The 24,644-nt window shown below is 37.5% G+C and overlaps 1 protein-coding gene across 1 annotated transcript; it reads right to left on the bottom strand.

The window, feature by feature from the left end:
* Nucleotides 1-972: 972 nt before the first annotated feature.
* Nucleotides 973-23,651, bottom strand: npvf (neuropeptide VF precursor). Its single transcript, XM_053489713.1, has 5 exons — nt 23,498-23,651; nt 7,542-7,595; nt 6,604-6,698; nt 2,352-2,743; nt 973-1,060 (listed from the first exon to the last, which is right to left on the bottom strand). The coding sequence occupies exons 1-5, from the start codon at nt 23,649-23,651 to the stop codon at nt 973-975; spliced, it is 783 nt and encodes a 260-aa protein (XP_053345688.1).
* Nucleotides 23,652-24,644: the final 993 nt, after the last annotated feature.

The following is a 24,644-nucleotide window of genomic DNA, read 5'->3' on the forward strand; positions in this document are numbered from 1 at the left end:
TAATAAATATACTAAAGCTCTTATCACAGCTTTTGTAGAAGCACATAAACATAGACTTTGTGCCTGAAACAATTTGACCTAGGGTAATATGCCCACTCCAGGGAAGATACTGTAAGCAACTGTTAAAACTGTCCTTTTCACTGTAGAGTGGTGAATTTTTTAGTTTTGAACTTGTTGACATGGTTCCTGGTTTGACCCTTCCTAGGATAATGAGCAGGAACTTGACTTAACTGACGTGATTTTCATAGACGTAGTTACAGTATATGATAATTAACTGATCTTGTCCAATTGATTAGAAATAGCTGGCTGCTACTCTCCTGACTGTGATAAATGAAGGAAGTACTTTTTATTTTTCTGCCAATTTTTCAAGGTTACTTTGGTTTTCCTGTGGATACTTGTGTGTGCATGTTAAGATGTCATAACTTCTTTTTGTATTATCTTTTCTTTACATTTTTCATGTTCCTTAAATTGAACACCGATTTTGTTGATGGTAGACAAGGGAACTTTCTTTTGATTATCAGTTCAAAACATTTAAGCTTGGTCTATTGCTATTTCAAAAGACAAAAAAAAAAAAGTTATAATATTTGTATCCACACACAAACACACTGTATGACCTCTGGTCCACTACCATCACCTGTAACTCATGTACCTGCACACATCCAGTATAGTCCTGCAAGACAAACCTGGTTTTACAAGGTGCACTGTAATGAAACAATTGCTGAAATAATTTTTGCTTCTGAATGAATCACTGCTCACTTATGTTTTGCCAAATACATGTTTACTTGTATTTATTTATTTATTTATTAATATTTATTTGTATACCATTTATTTTAATTTATTCATTTCTGATTATTAGGACAGACATTATCAGTCATAACATTATCAGACATTATCAGTCATAGGGGACATAAGTGGACTTAAGAATACAAATGAAACAGGCAGTGCGTTGCAGACATGTAATGTAAAGTTTTCTTAGATTTCTAAGTGAATGTATGTTTTACTATTTAAAGCTGTATCTTCTTTTTCAACCATTTCAATCATGTAGTCATGGTCTTGTATCCTGGGGGAGAGATTAGATATTACAGTTAGTTACATTTTAATAAGCAAGAAATAAATGATAAAATGCTTAATAAATATTTAAACCCTTAAATAGTTTATTTGTATTATTTTATATTATTGTGATACATACATAAAAAAACATCTAAGGACTTTGAGCTTTGAGTGAGCTTTTTCCTCTTCTTTTCAGTAAATTTTGAGGCATGTGTTTATAGAAAGTACTGCTCAAAAGTTTGGGGTCACTTGCAAATTTCTTTGTTTTTGTTTAATGATTTATTTTCTACATTCTACAACACTACTGGGGATTTCAAAACTATAAAATAACACATATGGAATTTATTTACATAAAAATAAATGTAACAACAACAAAAACAACAGTTAGTTGTTATTTTAAGACACAGAGGTCAGCCTTTCTGTAATAGTTCTTGCAAGAACAGTATCATCAAGTGCATTTGCAAAATCCGTCAAGCACCATAATGAAACTGGCTCTCATGAAGGCCATCCCAGGAGGGCGAGACCAAAACCTACCTCTGCCGCAGACGAGAAGTTCATTTAGAGTTATCAGCCTGAAAAATGACCAATTAACAACCAGCACCTGAGATTAGAGGCGTTATGAAGTCTTTACAGAGCAGAAGTAGCAGAAACATCTCACCATTAACTGTTCAAAGGAGATTAATGCATTTTTTGGACGTTTTCAGCATTCCTTTACAATGTAGAAAAAAAAAAAAAAATCAGGAATGATCATGGAGTTAGAAAGTGACCCCAAACTTTTGAACGGTAGTAAAAGTATATATCTGTGACCTATATGCTCATGCCTCACTAATATAATATGCTCCCAATGAGAAGGGTCCTGTTGTATGCACAAATTTTACGATATTGTCCTTTTCTGCTTTCCCGGAAGCACTTAACAAAGAAGCCATAAGATGCTTGTCAACAAAAAGCAGATGATTTTTATGCTACATATGATTTACTTTAATATTAATTACTATAGGTTATTGACACCACTGGACATAATATCAAATTGTATTACTGAAAAGAACCAGTTTTTTTTTTTTTACTCTTCTAAATAGATTACAAATTTGCATGTTCATGATATAGTACAAGGTCAGGGATGGCTCAGTGGTTAAGGATTAGACTACAGATCAGAGGGTCCTGGGTTTAAACCACAGCTTGCCACTGTTGGGCCCTTGATCAAGGCCCTTAACCCTCAATTGCTTAGAGGTAAAAAAAAAAATATATTAATTAAAAAAAGAGAGATAAATAAAGAATGTATAGAATTAACAAGTAAATCTTACCTGTCTTTAAGTGGTGGCATTTGAAGTGTGTGTGCAAACACAGCTCCTGGATTCCTGATCAAAAGGTTTCGCTTGCCAAATCTCTGGGGAAGAGTTGCGGAAGGTGGACTTTCAGCACGGCGGCACATTGTACACCATAGACCAGAGCTAGGCTTGGTGGTTCTTGAGCGACCAAACCTCTGCGGTAGGTTGATAGATGACTTGGGCATCCGTTGCATGTGTACAGAGTCACGGCCAAAACGGAGAGGCAGATTGGCATGAGTATGCGCCGGTTTTGCCAATAATGGATGTAGGCGAAGGATGGTAGGTGAGTCAACTCTGCCGCTGCTGGTTGGAGCCATGCTCAGTGTGGAGTCATCCATTTCTAGACTTCGGGGAAGATCTCCATTGCTCTTAAAAAGATGTTGACAGACAAGCTAAGTATTGTGAAATAACAGATATAGGTATGCTTGCCTTCATTTAGTTTAGAATGTCTATACAGAACATCAGTTTTCATTAATCAAAAATAGTTTTGTTTTTTCCTTTTAGATTAGCCTTTTAGCTGACCATGCAGGCCACTGTGGCGCAAAAGTGAACAAAAACTTAAAACTAGACTGCATTCAGTGACATGGAAGGCGAAAATTATCTTTCTAGCAAGTGTAAAAGTTTGTTCCACAGTTGTATGCCTTAAATTACAGATTTAACCATGCTGTAAAGAACACCACAAACAGTAAAACTATAACTTCCTGTCTTCTTGAGTCATTTCAATTATGCTATAATTGTGCCACAATGATGCCATAAAGCTCCACTTTCTGTTTTTGAGAGCCACTGAATGTATCTTTTGAGTCACTTATAAACAAGGTTAGACCAAGGTTGTCAATAAATGTCTGTTATATGTTTAGGCTATTAAGTTTTTAATATAAGTATTATCAGCAGAAGGTGTTAATTTTTTGGATTTCCTAAATTTTTTGATGACCCTCCACAGGTGCAGTAACAGGATGTTGGTTCTAGTGTTTAAATATTTAAATCTTTTGTGGCATTCAACATTTTCCTAATAAAAGGACACTGAAAAATTTATATATAATATGGTATTAATATGGTTTTAAGACTTTTTTTTTTTTTTTAAGATTATTATTATTATTATTTATTACCTTTATTCTTTATTACCTTTCTTAGTTAACAACTGTGAGCACCTGTAACCGAGCATAAGCAATTTCCCTCTGGGATTAATAAAGTTATTTGAATCTTGAATCTTGAATCTATATAATAAATATTTTATCATACAATTATTATACATAAAAAGAACTAAAATTCTTCTTCATCTACTTAATAATAAAATATTATTATTATTATTATTATTATTATTATTATTATTTTGTATCTATGCTGCAACTGTTTAAAATTGCTGTTTAATTTTTTTCATTCATTTTTACATCTACTATTATGACATTTAAAAATGTTATAAACTGTCTCCTAGATGGCCATGCTTTGCTATATTTTGTGTTTTATAGCTTGCAGTAGCTACAGTCTGCTATTGCAGTGCCACAAAAGGATTGTAACGGTGTTATTTTACTATCCAAAAAAACCCTGCTCAGGAGTGCTTTTTTCTATTTTCTTTCATTATGCTGTTATCATCAGTATATACAAAACACCAGATACACGAGTAACATATCCTGGATGCTTATTTGTGATTTCTTGTGTCTAACCCTAGACTCAGATCCATCAAAAGGAGCCTAGACACTGGTTCCATGGCATTTATTGCTGATGTGAAAAAAAATGCTTTAAAACTGATAGGACAGCACTTGACAGATGGATAATGACCCAAAACATATCACAAAATCAACACAAGAAAAAAAAATGAAATATTATTTAAGGGTCGAGCCAGTCAGCGCACCTTACTCAACAAAGACAAAAATCAAGTCAGAAAGACCCAGACACTAGCAGAAACACAAAACAACTGCAGTAAAATCCTAGCAAGGAAAACTTGATGTCTATTTGTTTTTGACTTTATTCATTAACAGCAAAGGTTTTTGGCATCTAAGTATTATTTATAATCCTTATGTTTATTATTATGCTTCTAAACAATTAAGGTTTTTGTTAAACCCCTTAAGTTAAAGCTCAAAGTCTGCACTTTAAATACATCCTAACTTCTTAGTTAAAAAAAGAGAGAATTGTATCCTTGCCTAAATATTTGTTAAACATGACTGTGGATTAAAATTAATTGAATTAACAAAACAAACCCAAGTACCTGAAAATAAAAAAATATATATAGCCATAACTTGGCCCCCAATCTCGTGCAACATTGTTGTTACTGATGGTCATTGCCTTGCAAAGAGTTCTACAAATTCAGTATATTTTATGTTTTAGATCTTAAAGGTCAGTAGTACTATTAAGAAGGTCCAAGTAGTACTATTTAGTTCAGTTTTTCTCAAACATTTTCTGTCATTCCCCACTTAAGGGGGTGGGTGAATTTTCAAGCCCCACTTGTCAATAAAATGATAACGAAATCAGCCAAGTGTACTATTTATTGAAATATCAATTTCTAAACCAATAAGATCAAATAACACCAAGTTCAAAACAGATCAAATACACGTGCAATTGTTATAACAGGCTTACTTATCTAGAGCATTCTTTCAAAGAAGTCGAGTGGCTTATTAACGTGACTGGGGTGTGTTGTCGATAAGTGTCTTCCTACTTTGTCTCGTGCTGTCTGCTGCCAGCGGTTTAAGACCCAAAACACACACAGGTCTCTCCTCTGCCCCCACCATCCCCACCATGAATCCAAGCGCAACATACAGTGGGCTTCATCATGTTTTCCTTTCGACTGGATTTTTGGTTGATTAGGCTGATAGTGCTAAATCACCTGCTTTTTTGTGGTCCATGTAACAAATGTATCCATTGACGTTATTATGCTCACTACATACAGGACGCTACTGACCCGGTTTGTGTCCGCGGTAAAGTTAGTTTTATATTCGCATCTCCGAATTCAATAGCTGCGTAAATAAACCCGCGAATAAGATACCCACATATATTTCCTCTCTACATTGTCTTTAAGCTCCATCCGCCTTAAATTATACATGTTTAAAAGCATAAACATCGTTATTCTCTACGGCGCAACGAATGATTTACGGATCATCGCAAAAAGCCGCAAAGCAACAAAAAGCGTAGAACAAGATTGATCTTCCCTTCTGTTCAGCGCCTGAAGGATCAAAAAGCAACTTTGTTGCCACACTGAAAACTAGAAATGCCAGACTAGTACTGCCTGATAAAATATAAATGTTTAACAAAAATACAGAAACATCAGCATACACATTGGAATAAATTAAATTACATATATAATACAGAATGTTTCCTTATATATTGTTCCTCTGCAATTAACATGCCGACGTTAAACCGTTATTGTTGCACTATGCACTTTTTCTCTGATGTTATTTTAATTTACTTGTATTAATGATCCATTTCTTTGCGTGTGATTGTTAAGTTCCGAGTGTCCGATCTTTATTGTCAATAAAGAAAAGCATGAATTAGAATAGGTACTTTCCTATTATTTTCCACTAATTCTCTCCCGTTCATTGCGCCCCACCTGTCAGGTCTGTATTCATTGAGCCCCACACTTTGAGAACCATGGATTTACTTTAACTTACTTAAACAACATACTCAAAAAGGCTTAATTATTGTAGAATATTTACTGCATACACAAAAACAGCAGTCAAAATGTTCCTTCCTTAAAATAGGAACCTCATGAAAGCAATCCTCTGGTAAGATACTCAAACCAGCCCATCTAGGACCACCAACAGCAAATTCATGGTAACTTAAGCTTGCTAAACGCTAATGCTAAAGCATTACAACCATTCAAGCTGGTAAAGAAATAAAAAAAAATTTAGGCTGGGAAGAAATAACATTGTCAACTTTGTTCTCCTCGAACTGATTTACACAATTATCTATATTTTGTTGGGTTAAATGGTATTACTTTTCAAACACAGCTGTAATTCTGGCTTATGTATAGTACATATATAATATATAAATCATAACACTGCATTTTTTTCATCAAAACAAACCACTCAAACTTTTTCAAACATACTTTTTTCAAAGTCAATAGATGGTAAAAGAAAAATACTATATAAATCATAGAATTTATTGTTGTACTATAAATCAATATGACATATTATACCTAAAGCTTAATTAATCTAAAGCTTTTAAGCCTAAAATGCAAACAACTAGACCCACTTATTTTTATACTTTTAATGTCATAGTCTGTGGAAAGATTGCTTACCTTTGAAAATATTCTTCTCATGATTGTGTTGTTGTTGCCAGTAAGTGGAAGCTTGACAGTACTGACATCAGGAAAGACCAAACTACTGAGGATGCCTAGTGTTAAAGAGAGTGCAGAGCAAGACATCTTCTAATCTTTGTCAGAATGCAACATAATCCAGCCTATTTATATTTAAACACACACACACACACACACACACACACACAAATAAATAGATTCCATACAGAGCACAAAAATATAGAAAGGAAATTTGCGAGCAGTACCATTATGTGGATTCACTAATTGCATTCTTAGGTGCATCATAGCAACATGAGAAAGGATGTAAAAATTTATAATTTTTTAGGATGGTTCAGGAGGGTAATTTTAGTATGCAGCAAATAGTAGGTTCTGCTCTCTTCCTGATTTCATAATTATCACATCCACTTAGCCATTAAAAGTATTGTCCAATATTTCTTTAAGGATGCTCTAAAACACTGAATGCTATTAAGTACTTGTATAAATAAATAATGTTTAAAGGATTATAGTGAAATTTTATTTATGGAGAATTGATTCAGTTTTGTTGTCACTGCAAAATAGGTAAAATTTAATGGGGTGAATAATTTTGAAAGTACTTGAGGGAAAAAGTTGTTATTTTGAGAATCTGACAATTTACTAGATTGAGCCTATGGGATGCCCACAACATCTTAAAGTTAGGGGCACTGAAAACCTGTTTGGTAGGTGAGGCCCTGTTGGTAGGTGGGTTTTGGAACATGAACTGCATTGCATTGAGCTAAATGTGAAACATGAATTGTCCATTTGGCCATGGTGATTATGTAATTCTAAAAATAATTTTATTTTTAGGGCTTTGTAGGAGAGGGCCATGAATTTGACACAAAAGTAAATGACATATATTGGGTTAGTTTGTATATGCCCAGTAAAGTAGATATTGCTAGCCACACCTGACCCTGTGGATAGACCAGGTCTCGAAAAGCCACCACATAAACGCCTTTTGCCTAGTTTTCCAGACAATAAAAAAAAAAAACTAATGTATTTCCAGTGTATGGCAAATAAAACAATATTGTCATTTCTAAGACATTATCAAATGATCTGCATTTAGTCATTTGGTCAGCATATATCTGATCATAATGGCTCACTTGGCGAGGATGCAAGCAATTGACCTTAAGATTGCTTAAATAGCATAATGAATTCTGCTGCAAATCATTAGGATATCTCCAGTGCACAGTCTGTTTTAACTAATTATACTTTCTTTTAGATGTACTGTATTCATACTATAATATAACATTTTGAGTTAAAATATATTAATATTTGGAGCTTTTCATATCTTGATAATTCTTTGCAAGTTCAGATATGTTTAGATATGACATATGCAGAAGGTCCTTTTCAATTCAATTTTATTTGTATAGCGCTTTTAACAAATTGCCTCTTACGTCTGACGTTACAAGGCGCTGTCTACAGTAAAGGTCCTGAATTAGCTGACATCGATTGCATGCCATAATAGACAAATATATAAATGAAATCACCAAACTGTCACTTATATTTTTTTTCAATTTTCAATTCAATTTTATTTATATAGCGCTTTTAACAATGATCATTGTCTCAAAGCAGCTTCACAAAAATAAAAGAAATTCATAAAAAAAATAATAATAAAAAAAATAATAAAATAATAATAATAAATTGTGTATGTGTGAGAAAAATGTGTCTAGATAATAATGAAATAAATGAATGAAATGTCTCTGATTAGCAAGCCAAGGGTGACAGCGACAGTGGCAAGGAAAAACTCCCTGAGATGGCAATAGGAAGAAACCTTGAGAGGAACCAGACTCAACAGGGAACCCATCCTCATCTGGGTGATAACAGATAGAGATAATATAACATCATGTGTGTTATGCAGCTGAAAGTACAATATAACAGAAATTCTTTAAATTAACATGAAGTCCAGTTTACCATAGGGATGAGTCAGTAGGTGCAGAGGGCAGATGGGGTCACAGGAGCAGGATGTGTAGCTTCAACCATAATAAAGCAGAATCCAGCTGGAGCTGGTCCTTCTCTGGATGCCTCAGGATCCCCGCAGGGTTGGCCTTTGTCTACTGAAGCTGGTACAATCTCCAGATGCCTCGGGATGGGTAGAAAAATACAGAACAGATGGAGAGAATTAGCGTAGTTGCCATTCAGGATAGATATACTGAAGTATGAAGTTATGGAATGAGTTACGCGTATGCCAGATTAAAGAGATGCGTCTTGAGTCTACTTTTAAACTGGGAAACTGTGTCTGAGCCCCGAACACTGTCTGGAAGGCTATTGCAAAGCTTCGGAGCTAAATATGAAAAAGCCCTACCCCCTTTTGTAGATTTTGAAATTCTGGAAATTACAAGAAGTCCAGAGTTTTGTGATCTTAAGGAGCGTGGTGGATTATAGCGTTTCAGAATACTGGTTAGGTATGTGGGAGCTAAACCATTTAAAGCCTTGTATGTAAGTAATACTATTTTGTAATTAATTCTAAACTGAACAGGTAGCCAGTGCAGGGATAATAATATTGGGGTTATATGATCATATTTTCTGGATCTAGTGAGAACCCTGGCGGCTGCATTTTGGACTAACTGAAGCTTGTTTATTGAGGATGCAGGACAACCACCTAGTAATGCATTACAATAGTCCAGTCTGGAGGTCATGAATGCATGAACTAGCTTTTCTGCATCAGATACAGGTAAGATGCTCCTACGTTTGGCGATATTTCTAAGATGGAAAAAGGCTGTTTTTGTGATATTGAAAATATGATTTTCAAAGGACAAGTTACTGTCTAATATTACGCCCAGGTCTTTTACTGCTGAGCTAGTAGTAACAGTACATCCTTCTAAACGCAGGCTGAATTCTGAAAGCTGTTATGTACTGTTTTTGGGCCAATGAGTAATATCTCTGTCTTGTCTGAGTTTAGTAAAAGAAAGTTATTGGTCATCCAATCTTTTATGTCCTGGACACACTCGGTTAATCTAGACAACTTAGGTTTTTCGTCTGGTTTTGTTGAGATATGTAATTGGGTATCATCAGCATAACAATGGAAACTAATCCCATGTCTTCTAATGATGTTACCCAAGGGAAGCATGTATATTGAGAACAGCAGAGGTCCTAAAACTGACCCTTGTGGGACCCCATATTTCACTGGCATTACACCAGACAGTTCTCCATTTAGATCTACAAAATGGTATCGATCAGACAGGTATGATCTAAACCATTTTAATGCCTGTCCCTGAATACCTATGTGATTTTGTAAGCCATCTATGAGAATATTATGATCTATAGTGTCGAATGCAGCACTAAGATCAAGTAAGACTAGTATTGAGATGCAGCCTTGGTCCGAAGCTAAGTTTATAAAGCTCTTCCTGTCCTATACCTGTAAACACTGAAAAACTAAATGTGAAACTTTAGGCTGACCTAGATCATGAGATGCTATTAGAGCATATATTGCACATATATATTGCACATACTGTCTTTAAACGCAATTCGAAAAACTTCGATCTCCATTTTCGCTCGAGGTTACGGGTTGCTCTCTTTAGGGCGCGAGTATGACTATTGTACCACGGTGCAAGTGTTTTATCTCTAACTTTTTTTAATCTGATGGGAGCAACAGTGTCCAATGTACTGGTAAAAATAGTGGCCATGCTGCTAGTCACTTTATCTAGATCGTCTGCATTTAGGGGTTTAATAAGTAATTGGGATAGATCCAGCAGATTACTTGTGAATCTGTCTTTAGTAGTCGGATTCATATTTCTAACAAATCAATAACGTGGGGAGACACAGCTAATCTGTTCTACGGGTAGAGTATATATCAGGAGGTGGAGGTTAGATCTCTATATTAGAGACATCTATACCATGGGATATAATTAAATCTAGCGTATGATTACAGCGGTGAGTTGCTCCATTTATATTTTGTTTAACCCCAAAGGAATTTAGTAAGTCCATAAATGCGAGGGCTAAAGCTTTGTTAGCATCATCTACATGAATGTTAAAGTCTCCTACTATCAACACATTGTCAGAGTTAACCAATAGGTCTGATGTCCAAATTCTTTAAGAAAATCGGCATATGGCCCTGGGGGTCTGTACACGGTGGCCAAAGTAAAATATAGCAAGGGTTTATTATGTATTTCATTGAGTGCAACATTAATGATGAGCACTTCAAATGAGTTAAACCTGGGCCTTATCTGATTAACAGTGAGTACATCATTGTAGATAGTGGCGACACCACCACCGCGACCAGTTAGCTTGTGCTTATAAAAATATCCTGACAGAGTAGACTCATTCAGATCAATATATCCATTTGGTTTAAGCCAGGTTTCGGTGAGGCAGAGTGCGTCAAGGCAATAATTTTATATCATTTCATTAACAATAAGTGCTTTAGGCGCAATGGATCTAATGTTAAGAGGTCCAAACTTTAGAGGTAGATTTCGATTACTTATTTGGCCTTTTTCTGGTTTAATGGTTACCAGATTGTTTCGGCTGGATTTAACAAATTTATTCTTTTTTCTCACTATTCGGGGAACAGACACAATTTCTATAGGACAAGCATATGTAGTTATAGGACAAGCGTTATGTAACCTGTAGTGACAGTGAAACAAACCAAGTATACAATCATAGTTGATTGACAAACAGCTGACAACACTCTTCACTAGCTTCAAAAACAATGTGAAGCATGTCAGTGGTTGGGGTTGTATAGCGCACTTATGGAATGAGATGACAGAGTAAAGGTTTAATACCCCTACAGTATCTCATCTACACGGTTTCGCGCGTAGGTGATTTAAGGAAAATAACACCGCATCTCACAGCAAGTCAAACCGCAAAGGTAAGATAGGTGTACTAAGCATTACAATCACTCAGAAAAATTAAACCTTTTTTTTTTTTAATAGCGAAAATATGAAAAGGGCTGAAGTTTTGTCTAAAGGCAAAATGTACATGAACCACACGGCTCTGCAGACGGCGCCATTCTCAGTTTAGCACAACAACACGCTAAGAATGAGGTTAAGGTTAGTCCAGTCCAACCTTACAAACGTGTGACTTACCTAAGAGATACTTAGCGTAAGAACGTTTCGAGAAATGCGCTATAATGTTAAGAGAGAAGTTAAGGTACAACTTAAGAACTACTTAGCGATAAGAAGCTTTCGAGAAACCGGGCCCAGGTAGTTATTGGAGACAATTGCAGTCTTGAACTATCGAGCAACCGCAGCCAAGTCAAGGCCGCAGATAAACAGCTGTCAACACCAGTCAAGGTCCAGACCAGAACCGTATTTATGGTAGAGTGAAACCATCTCCAGACACCAACCGCATTCCAAAGAGACACACGAGGCATCCATGCGACGAGATCTCCAACAAGTCCTACAAGACAACTGGTCTTTTGCTGACCTTTGTAGTTTTATTTTATTTAATTACTTTTGTGATTGATGCATGACTACTTTGAATGTAATTTGCTCAATTTTAAATGTTCCATGGTGAAGTGCTGGGGACATGTTTTTCATTAAACATTTCTGTTTGTTTAATAAATAACAAATAATTTTGTCTCCAAGTCTCATTATTTGTTGGTTGGTATAGAATATTAAGAGTGGTGGAAATACACATACAATTAGTTTAAAATGTATAATTTAGCTTGGTTTTATTTTAAATTTAAAAAATGCTTTTCACAAGTATGTTGCGTTTTTATTTCTTTTTCAAAATGACTGTTGTATCCTGCATTACTAAAAACATGCATTACGATTATTTTGCTTTAGGCCTAAAATCCTAACAAAGGCTTTTTATTTTTCTCCCAGGGAATGCTTACCTCATACCTTTAAGTCTGCATATTGCTAGTAGTATACAGTAACTGCCTTGCTATATACTGTTTAGGATTAACATCTTAGCATAAATTGGACAAGTTAGAAGGCCAGAATACTGCACATAATAATTAACAGTACACTATGTATTATTAAAATTATTATATGACTCAAGTCTTCTCTATTGCACGGCCAAAAAATAAACAGTAATTAATGATGGTAGAAAGTGTTTGATCTGTGTTTGTGAACCAATGAAACAAAAAGACAACCACATGCTTAGACTAATCAACATGCCAGCATTTAGTGTAGTGAAGATTGACACGCTGTGACATTTGTTCAAAAAATGAAGTACCTTTCTGAGACAAAGGAGGACATTGAGTCAACCCTTTAAACAGACTGGCATTTTGATTCAGGTATTTTCTAATTGCAGCTTGTATTATTTAGATTTTGGCGCTTGCATTCTCCAGATATCATTTAAAGCAATGGACAACAAGCTTACTTACTATTATCTGTCTTTTTATATTTAATTTACAAATGCTATATCCATATTTAAAATACCTTGTTACCTAATTAAATAAAACCTTGTATAATTAGCAGTTGTATTACACATATCTTGAAGATAACTCTTTTTTTTAACTTAAAATAATGCTATAACAAATGTAAAAAAAATGGTTAATTCACATGTTTAAAATGTAATTTATTCTTTATATATATATATATATATATATATATATATATATATATATATATATATATATATATATATATATACTACCAGTCAAAAGTGAAAACATGTAATAATGTCATAGACTCTTCTGATTTTATTTCTTTTCACATTAAACAATGCTGAAGGCACCCTAAATATGTAATAATCAAAACTGAACAGCTGATATTTACATGCGCCTGCTACTTATGCTCTGTAAAGCCTTCATAGGGGCTCTAATCTGAGGTGCGTTTTGAGGCTGGTAACTCGAAATGAACTTTTCTTTAGCAGAGGTAAGTTTTGGTCTTGTTTTCCTACCATGGTCTTCATGTTTCATCATAGTGCTTGATAGCAGGGTTAGCTCACTGGTTAAGGTACTACTACTGAAAGGTCCCTTTGCTCAAATCCCAGCACCACAAAGTTGCCACTTTTGGGCTCTTAAGCAAGGCCCTTAACCTTCAATTGCGCAGATAAAAAATTAGATAGAATGGAATTTGCTGTTTGCCAAATGCTGTAAATGATGGATGGGTTTTGCAAATGCCCCTGACAATACTGTTACAGTTCCAAAACCATTCCAGAACAACTGAATTTTGTGTCTTAAAAAAAAAACAACTGACCCACATGAAAGTGCTCATGAAGCAAGTACCAATGCTATATAGCAAGTAAAAATTCTGTGTCACTTGCAAACAGGTTTTTTTAAACAATACATGATATACTGAAGATTCTTTCATTATGACCATTGTGTTTGATATGAACATGAAATAAATTTTTATATGAATGTTTATAACAAAATGTTAGTAAGTACCAGTGCTATAGAGCAAAATAAAATTATCTGCCTTACAACCTTTTTAAATAAAAAGGTTATATACTGGTGATTGTTTCACTGTTTATACTGTTTATAAAAGTGCTATAAGAGGGAGTTAAAGTCGCTGCTTTTCAAGTAACATGTGATCTTCCTTTCACAGTTATCAATGTATTTGACATAAGGATAGGAAAAAATACAATAATATATTGTTGTTTACATTACTTGAGAAACCAGAGGAGCGGGTTGAACCCAGGCATTTGACCCATTGGCCCGTGTGGGAGTTTCCACCATGGTCACTGGAAGTATAGAGAAACAAAAGAACTGTACATTTTGTTTGAGCAACACAGCCATACTGATAATACTGTACAGCTAGCCCAATTATAGGTATCCCATGACCTTGGGATGGTGGACAGAGGTGCACTGCCAACCGAGGAAAGTTGAGGCACCCTCTCCTTCTGAACAGGCTGTGGAACTGGCTGTGATGGTGAAGACTTTCCTTAATCACTTTCTCAGGTTCAAGTGGAAAGCATGGACTTGGAATAAAACAATGGTTGTAGGCCCACCGTCACAACATCCCTCGTTCACCTTTAAACTCTGCCAGGGTGACAAGATGAATGTGTGGTACCTGGAAAAGTATTGTAATACGCTCCCATGCAAAATTTTTAAAAAGTTCCACAAAAAACTCAAGGTTTGAGTTCCTTAGCTCTTGATATTAAATGAAAAGACCATACAGTCACCAGGGTGAATCTTGGCCAGTATGGCCTCCTTTACGGCCAATTAAGGGCAAAAGCCTCTATGCTCAACGACAGCATACTTTTGAGCCGCTGCCATGAGCTTCCTGCTCCCATACAGAATTTAATGCTCTTCATCACCAAATGCTTAGAACAGAACTGCTACGAGCCCAGTGGGGTTGCGGTCATTGGAACGAGGTTGCCCACTACGCCCCCCTCACCGCAAGTGTCAATGGATCTTAAATTTTTGTTCACAAGCTCTTTCCAAGCATGGCGGTCCGTGACTACAAAAAAATCAAACGGATCCCCTTAAAATTATATCCTAAAACTCTTAAGTTAAGTGGGGGTTCTGTGCATGATGGCTGGCCGAGGGTTCCTGTTGAGGTCTTGAACAGTGAGTGTGGGTTCTCTGGGAGATTGGCTCATTATGACTGCCTCAGACAGTCCCACCAAAAATTATTTGTTCTGTCTTTCCAGGCACTAGAAGGTGCTAAAATCCAAACATCTATAGTATAATTAGAGGCTGAATGTGATCCCTGACATAGTCTTAACAATTTTGTTCCTGTCTCCCTACCAACACAAAAGTGGTCAAAAACTTTCCTAATTTTCCTCAAAACAGGTGCAGCAGTGGTCAGTGAATATCTCAGAGAGCAGTGCAATATTCCTGAGCTCTTTCTCTTAAGAGTGTAAGGGTCCTCCACTAGAGGCCACTGTTTTTATTTTGTAGTTTTTGTTGGCCGACTCAGTTTCCCAGCAGGCACCTCGGTCAGGTGATGCGGGTGCACACCTGAACCGAGGTAGCCATCAATCAATCTATAAATAGCTGTTTAGACTGGGAAACTGGGTCGAGCATTGTTGGTACAACCACTGTCATTTATGTGGGCATTTTGGTTTGTTCTGTTTTGTTATCTGTTTCGTTTGTACTTTGATTTTAGTTGTGTTGACTTGGGCTCTCTTATTGGCAATGTTTCTGTGTGTCTGTGTTAGTGGAGCTGATTCAGTCCTGTCCTCCTGTGTTCTTGTGTTTAGCTAGAGTAGGTAAGTAGGTAGGTGTGTGTTTGGCTAGGAGCGTGTTTAGCTAAGATCTATGTTGTGTTACAGTAACTAGCATGCTTCTAGTCATAGCCCCTCTGTGTCTCTAGCTGTCCTGTGTTTCCTACCTCCCTAGATGCCCAGTGAGCCTAGCCTTTGAGTGTCCCCTAGCCTAGCCTTTGAGTGTCCCCTAGCCTAGCCTTTGAGTGTCCCCTAGCCTAGCCTTTGAGTGTCCCCTAGCCTAGCCACTGGGTATCCCTTGTCTGTGTTTCTGTGCCCCTATTCCCTAGTGTGTTTAAGCTATTAGGTAAGTGTAGCTTAGTGCATGTTGGGGCTAAAGACATGCTTGGCTAGGTGTATGTGTAGCTAACTGCCATGGTTAAGCACTGCTTAACCATGTTTAGCTAAAAGCCATGCCTAGCTGATTGCCATGTCTTTAGCCCTCATCCCGTCCCTCTCTTGGTCTCTCGTCTCTAGTCTCTACGTGTCTCCCGTTTCTCTCTAGTGTCTCCCCTTTCTCTCTAGTGTCTCCCGTTTCTCTCTAGTGTCTCCCGTTTCAGCTCCACGCCTCGTTTGTGTCCTGTTTTGTGTCTCCCTTTGCCTGTGTCTCGCCACAGGGCGTGTTTTGTGTCTCCCCCTGCCTGTGTCTCGCCACAGGGCGTGTTTTGTGTCTCCCTTTGCCTGTGTCTCGCCACAGGGCGTGTTTTGTGTCTCCCCCTGCCTGTGTCTCGCCACAGGGCGTGTTTTGTGTCTCCCCCTGCCTGTGTCTCGCCACAGGGCGTGTTTTGTGTCTCCCCCTGCCTGTGTCTCGCCACAGGGCGGGTGTTCTGTTCCCCTGTCTGTGTCTTGCCAGAGAGCCCCTGTTAGCACAAAGTTAAGTATTGTTTGAGTTTGTTTGTTCCTTTGTTTGTATCTTTATTTATACTTTGTGTTTAACTATTATTAAAAAGACTCTTTTTGGTTACACCACCCCTCTGACTCTATGCCTGCTCCTTCCGCCCACGGCGTTCAACATGACAGAATGCTCGACCCACTAAGGCATAGCAGAGGGGGCTGGGACTAAAGCGGCAGCCTCACGTGGAGGCCACAGCTGCAGCACCCTTCAGCCTCACGTGGAGGCCACAGCTGCAGCACCCTTCAGCCTCACGTGGAGGCCACAGCTGCAGCACCCTTCAGCCTCACGTGGAGGCCACAGCTGCAGCACCCTTCAGCCTCACGTGGAGGCCACAGCTGCAGCACCCTTCAGCCTCACGTGGAGGCCACAGCTGCAGCCGCCGAGCGCCTCGAGGAGGTCCCAGCAGCAGCCGCCGAGCGCCTCGAGGAGGTCCCAGCAGCACCAGCAGGCCTCATGTGGAGGTCCCCACCTTCGTCCAGTAGCCCTTATTCAAGGCTCGCCGCCTTCGGAGCGACACCCCAGCACAGCGTCCAGCACCCGGCTTCAATGTCGGGCACCCACCGCTGCACGGCGGAGGAAAAAACAGTACTGCATCGGCCGCCCGGATTGGGGGACAACACAGCACTGTCTTCAGGGGCTCTACTTCTCAGAGCAATACAGTGCTGCCCCCTTCGCCCGGCCTACAACAGCGATCCGGTGCTGCCTCCGCCACACAGACGACTACGGGAGCTAGCCCGTCGGGGTCGGGTGAAAGGACACGGGACACCAGGGAAGTGCCCTGGGACCACCAATAGCGCTCCGGAGGAGCGGTTTAAGGGGGGGGGGGTACTGTAAGGGTCCTCCACTAGAGGCCACTGTTTTTATTTTGTAGTTTTTGTCGACATGAGCATAAGCACCAACTCTCAATGATCTTAACGCCTACCTGCACCAGGGAAGCTAGACATGTGCAGTTCATTTCTCTCTCATTGATTTCTAATTTTTTTAGCTACAGGCCTCCACTTTGTCCCCAGAACAATCCAAGGTGATCTATTACATAATTCTCTTTGTCATGATCGGGGTATTGTGGCAGGTGTTGAACGCCGTGGGCGGAAGGAGCAGGCATAGAGGCAGAGGGGTGGTGTAACCAAAAAGAGTCTTTTTAATAATAGTTAAACACAAAGTATAAATAAGCACCGACTCTCAATGATCTTAACACCTACCTGCACCAGGGAAGCTAGACATGTGCAGTTCATTTCTCTCTCATTGATTTCTAATTTTTTCAGGTAGGTGTTAAGATCATTGAGAGTCGGTGCTTATGCCCTGAAGTTACAGTTACAGCTGTGCAGAAGTTGTGCCTGCTTGATCATGAGGAGTGCTTGCTAATGTGTCTCAGGGAGGGGCCCTTTTCCACAGGCAGGCCAATATCATCTGATTGAGGTCTGCTGGGTCCATGTTTGGGAGGTAGAACCAAATGCAGGGGATCAGCAGATGAGCAGCACACAATAGCAGAATCCAAGTTTTGTCATGGTCGAAAGGATGGAAGCAAGACTTGAAGGTCCTGGTAATCTGTTAGTGCAGGAATGATCCCAAAATGAGAAGGCTGAAATCAAAGTTCAAATTCAATTCAATTAAATTTTATTTGTGTCATTGTCGCAAAGCAGCTTTACACAATCAAAAGAATTTTTTACATCTGTATGGAATGTAAGTGTGCATGAATCAAGATGAGCAGATCGTCCCTGGTAAGCAAGCCGCCGGCGACAGTGGCAAGGAAAAACTCCCAGAGATGATAATAGGAAAAAGCCACCTTGAGAGGAACCAGACTCAACAGGGAACCCATTCGTATGTGGGTGAAACAGAAAGTAGGATTCGATGTGCATTTATACAGTGTGTTAGGTGGCAGGCAGTTAACCTATAACAGTTGATGTGAATTGATGTAAATATGGAGTCCAGGTAGTTATTGGAGACAATTGCATCAATCTTAAACTATCGAGCAACCGCAGCCAAGTCAGAGAAACAGCTGTCAACACCAGTCAAGGCCAGAACCGTCTTTATGGTAAAGTGAAACCATCCCCAGACACCAGACGCATTCCAAAGAGACACACTCCATGCGACAAGATCTCCAACCAGAAGCGGGGGACCAGGATAAGTCAGACAGGTCCGAAGGGCAGAGGGAGTCTGGATCACTGGCAGCTCAGGAATGACATGTGTAGCTCGACAGAGAGAGGGAAGAGAGAGGGGGAGAGAGAACAGGAGAGGGAAGAGCAGAAGAGGAGAGATAACAGTTAGGTATGGTCGCAGTCACATAATGTATAATGTAAATGTATATATATATATATATATATATATATTTTTTTTTTTTTTTAAACAATCTGTTTATTAAAATGCATTAAAATATAACAATGTAATACAGCAATATTATAGTTACATCGTTTTATATGGAAAAAAAAAAAAAAAACATTAAACAAACAAACAAACAAAAAAAAAAAAAAAAAACCAAAGGGACACAGGTAGTTTTTAAAATAGCAACACAGGTTATTCCAGAAAGTAATACAGTAGGAAGGAGGAGTTGAAAATAGAAAACATGCATAGAAGGTATACAACAAATCATTATTTAACAACGTTTTCTTTAAATAGAATTATGAAAAAGGGGATATGATAAGTCAAGTGTCAAGTTATCTTATCTTCTCTTGTCTCATTTAGTACATTCCCAAAATTCGAATTTGATATGAAGGATATAAAGGGTGTCCAAATTTTCTCAAATGAAGAAGTTTTACCTTTCAATATATAAGTAATCTTTTCCATAGCTAAACAGAAGAACATGTTATTGATCCACTGTACGATAGATGGCTTTTCCACTTTCTTCCAGTACAAGGATATTAGACGCTTTGCTTGAAGTATACTTATATCAACAAGCTTACGAGTGCTTCCATGGTCGATAATATTCTCAGGAATAATTCCCAAAACAAAAATTTCAGGTTTCATTGGTAAATTAACAAAAACCATCTGAGAGATAAATATAGCCACCTCCTTCCAAAACTCTTGTACCTTTGGGCAGTTCCACATGCAATGCAAAAGTGTACCTTTCTCATCTGAGCATTTAATGCATGTGTCTGGAATGTTCTCGTTAATTTTATTTAACCTAACTGGAGTAATGTAAGTTCTCATAATCCAGTTGTACTGAATTAATTTGAGATTACTATTAAATGTTTGTACTTGAGCTTTTGTACATATTTCTTCCCAAACATCCGAGGGTATATTTACATTTAATTCTTCTCTCCAGGAAGCCAATTTAGATTCTGATGATTCTTTAGAGTGTGATTCTAACATTTTATAAAACATAGATATTAGACCTTTAGATTGGGCAGGTTTTGATAACAGTTCTTCGAGAGGTGTCTTATTAGGTTTTGTAAGCTTTGCACCTTGATAGGAAGAAACATAGCTCCTGAATTGAAGAAATTTAAAAAAAATTTTTTGGGAATATCAAATTGCGATACAATTTCTGTAAAGGACATCAGATCCTTTTCCCTATAAAAATCCTCAATTTTCTGTAGTCCTTTATCAAACCACATCTTAAATCCAGGGTCAGATCTAGCTGGTTTAAAAAATTTGTTTCCCCATATTGGAGTAAAACATGATAAGGTATTACACTGACCTAAATATTTATGTACATCACACCAGACACTAATTGTATTAATGAGGATAGGATTAAAGGATACCACATCTTTGTCTTTTCTGAGAAAATTAATGTCTGCCGAATAGAGGTAGAGATAAAGGGGTAATTTTGACTTTATAAAAAGAGATTCAATATCCACCCAAGATATAGATTCAGATTCAGAAGAGAAATAATATAAAGTAGATCTTAACTGTGCTGCCCAGTAGTACCACTGCAGATTGGGAAACTGAAGACCACCGCTATTAAAAGGCAAGTATAATAATGATAACCGAACTCGAGCTCTTTTATTATTCCAGATGAAATTAGTGAATGATCTCCGAAGTATTGTAAAAAAGGAGGTTGGAGGGCAAAGTGGAATATTTTGAAACAGATATAATATTTTAGGTAGTACACTCATTTTTATTATATTTACACGTCCAATTAGCGATATAGGTAAATTTTTCCATCGTTCAATAAATTTAGAGATAGTGTTCAAAAGAGGTTGGTAATTAACCGAAGATATATGGTCTACATTGGCGGTTATTTTAATTCCTAAATAAATAAAGGAATCTACCACCTTGAATTGTGTCACAGTTGGTATTTGACTATCACCGTAATTCAGTAAAAGAATACATGATTTAGATTGGTTTATTTTATAACCAGAAAAATTACCAAAGAGTGAAAGAAGTTGTAATAGAGAAGGGATGGAATGAGCCAGATTTGTCAAGTATAAAATTACATCATCTGCATACAACGAAATGCGCAAATCTATTGTATCTGATCTGACACCTAATATATTACTATGAGACCTTACCGCGATGGCAAGTGGCTCAATTGCTAAAGTAAAAAGAAGCGGTGAAAGGGGGCATCCTTGACGAGTACCCCTTTGAATGTTAAAAGCCTTAGAAATTATATTGTTAGTGAGTACTTCAGCCATAGGGTGCATGTAAAGTATCCTAATCCATTTGCAGAACATTTCTCCAAATCCAAATCTTTTAAGGACCTCAAATAGATATGGCCACTCCACCCTATCGAAAGCCTTTTCGGCATCTAAGGATAAAATAGCCGTATCGTAAGCCCCCTTTTTAAGATACAAGACATTAAGTAAGGTTCTAACATTATGAAAACCCTGCCTGCCCTTTATGAATCCATTTTGGTCTCTGTGTATTATCTTAGGTAGTAGTGTCTCCAACCTCCTTGCTAAAATTTTACTTAGTATTTTAACATCTGTATTAAGTAGTGAAATTGGTCGAAATGAATCGCATTTTGTATTTATTTTGTTAGGCTTGGGTATTAGCGTAATAAGAGCATGTCTTAAGGATTCTGGGAGCATACCATTTGTAAAGGATTCTTTAAACATATCTAAAATAGGTCTGGCAAGCTTTCTTTTAAATTTCTTGTAAAAATCTACATTAAGGCCATCTGGTGTTCGACCTGCAGTTAAATTGTCAATGGCTTCTATGATTTCTTCTTCTATTATGTCCCTATCTAAAAACATTTGTGTCTCTTCAGAAATAGTAGGTATAGACAGACTGTCGAGAAATTCTTTTTGTGTACTATTATCTGCATACTCAGAGGAATATAAATTCTCAAAAAAGCATTTAAAAGTGTCATTTATCTTTACTGGGTCCACTGTAATATTGCCACAATTGTCTTCAATACAATTTATAGTTCTTTCTGATTGCTTTTGTTTAATTCTCCAAGCTAACAATTTCCCTGCCTTTTCACCTTGATCGTAATAATTTTGTCTTAACATCATTAGACTAGCTGCTGCTTTTTTGGCAGATAGTTCATTATATTTAGTTCTAAGATTCAACAGTTCTTGATGAGTATTTGAGTCCTTTTTATATGATAAGGTCTTTTCTATAAATTTGATTTTAGTGTCCAGTTCAGTCAATTCTTTCTGAAAGTTTTTTGATTTACTACTTGTGACACTTAGAATGACACCTCTAATGAAGACTTTAAAAGCTTCCCACCTGATACTAGCTGAGGTTTGTGTTGTATTAATGTCAAAATACATATCTATCTGCTGTGTAATATGTTTATTGAATTGATCATCTAGGAGCCATTTGGGATTAAATCTCCATTTTGGGGGATTTCCTAAAAATTTAGGGTCGATGTAGTTAAATGAAACCGGGGCATGGTCTGAAATTACAATAGAATCATAAGAACAATCAGTAATATATGACATAAGTGTTGCAGAGATAAGAAAATAATCAATTCTAGAATAGGACTGGTGTGTTCTAGAAAAACAAGAATACTGAATATCCTTAGGGTGCAAATGTCTCCATATTTCAACAAGGTTTAAATCCTTTATAAAATAATTTAGGGTCTTTCTAGTCTGTTTATGAGACTGATCATGGCCAGATGAACGATCTCTAATTGGATCCAATGCGCAGTTGAAATCTCCCCCCATCACATAAAACCCAGAAAAGGTGGACAAGGTTAAAAAGAGGTTACTATAAAATTTGGGTATGTCTTCGTTAGGGCCATAAACATTAACAAGATTCAGTCGTTTAGATAATAATGTCCCTAGAACAATTAGATATCTACCTGAAGGATCCTGTATTATCTTATCCATCTGAAATGGGATTGATTTATGAATCATTGTAACTACCCCTCTCGCTTGAGAGCTAAATGAAGCTGCAAATACCTGACCAGGCCACCTATTACGTATTCTATATATGTCTTTGGGCATTAGGTGTGTTTCTTGAAGAAAAACAATTTTAGACTGTAGTTGTTTTAATCTAGACATCACTTGTTTGATTTTAGAGAAGGTATGTAGCCCCCTACAGTTCCACGAAATAAATTTAACCCCAATTGTATCTGTCATTTCCTTCTATACTATGAAATAATCCAACACACTTCCATATTTTAAAACGAAAAATCACCTGTACCTTGTAAATATCATACTTAGAACAAACTGAAATAAACAACATGTTTAGATACATAATCCAATTTAAAGTAAAGAAAAGAGAAGAAAAAAAAATAATAAAAAAATAAAAAAACAATAAAACACGTACTTTAATTACTCAACTACGAATTGCCGAGAACCACCAGCAAATCCGAACTGTTCCTTACTTCTAACTTCCTTAACTGGATCTACCCAATTTACCTTAGGGAAAAGATCCGTACGATGGAACGCATCGCATTTGAGCCCCGCTGTACAATTTACATCATCCCCTTATAAGGAATCCAGCCTATTGCTTTGTCTATTGCTTATATGTTCTTAAAAGTGAACAAATAACAGAAAAAAGCGTCATCTTACAAGCTCATTAGAAAGTCGTTAACTTCTGACGGACTTTGAAAGACGTGAGCCTGGCCATCAACGGTCACTCGGAGGCGCGCTGGAAAGATGAATCCATACATCAGTCCCTTAGCTCGCAGCTTTTTCTTTACTTCGTCGAACTGCCTTCGTTGTTTGTTCACTTCAGCAGAAAGATCCGGAAAGAACATGATTCGGTGATTTTTGAACAGTACATCTTTTTTTGCTCTGGCCGCACGCATCACATGCTCCTTGTCTCTATAGTCCAAAAATTTCACGATCATCACTCTCGGGGTTAAATTCCCGTCTGCTGCAGCCTTTCGCATATAACCGATCCTGTGGGCCCTCTCTATGGCCAGTGGCTTTCGGAGTGGTCCCATATCCAGTGCTTCAGATAGCCAGCTTTCTAAGAACGTACATGCATCGCTGCCCTCGGATTTTTCTGGTAAACCTAGGAGCCTCAGATTGGAGCATCGGCTGCGATTTTCCAAATCATCTATTTTCCAAGTGAGCGCAGTGACTTTTTTTTCAAGAGCGCTGGTCGTTGATTGAAGTGTAGAGACTGAATCTTCCGTTTGAGAAATGCGCTCCTCTGTCTGCGTTAATCTTCCGAAACACTCTGCAACTTGATTTTTTATTTCTTGTACTGCTGAAAGGACAGATTCGAACTGAGACTTCATGTCAACTTTCATCGAGTTTATTGCTTGTATTATACCACTTGTATCAGCGTGTAATCCGCCTGCTTGGTCTCCACAAACCGACGATGAATCTTCGTCGCCATATGTAACGTGCGTCCCCTCTTCCATACTTTCGGAGTCGGATGCATCTTCTGTAGTTTCTGCTTTCTTCGGCTTTTGCTTTGCTCGTTTAGGTGACATCATGTGCAGTAATCACTTATAAACAAAGTGAGTTCGAAAGTTAAACGTAACTGGGATATATTTGAAAAATTTACAGATAGATTACAGCGGGGCTAACTCTTGCGTCTTCTCAGCAGAACGCCATTACCGGAAGTCCATGTAAATGTATATTTACTGTAGAGTGCAAGCAGAGACTCCAGCAGGACTAACTATAACAGCGTAACTAAAAGGGGAGAGCCAGAAGGAAACACAGACATGAGGGCTCCCTGAGATGTAAAGCAAACAATCACCTCACCGTCAGCAAACCTGAGTGATCAATGAGAGTAG

Source organism: Clarias gariepinus, chromosome 28 (genome assembly GCF_024256425.1).
Source record: "Clarias gariepinus isolate MV-2021 ecotype Netherlands chromosome 28, CGAR_prim_01v2, whole genome shotgun sequence".
Taxonomy (NCBI): Eukaryota; Metazoa; Chordata; class Actinopteri; order Siluriformes; family Clariidae; genus Clarias; species Clarias gariepinus.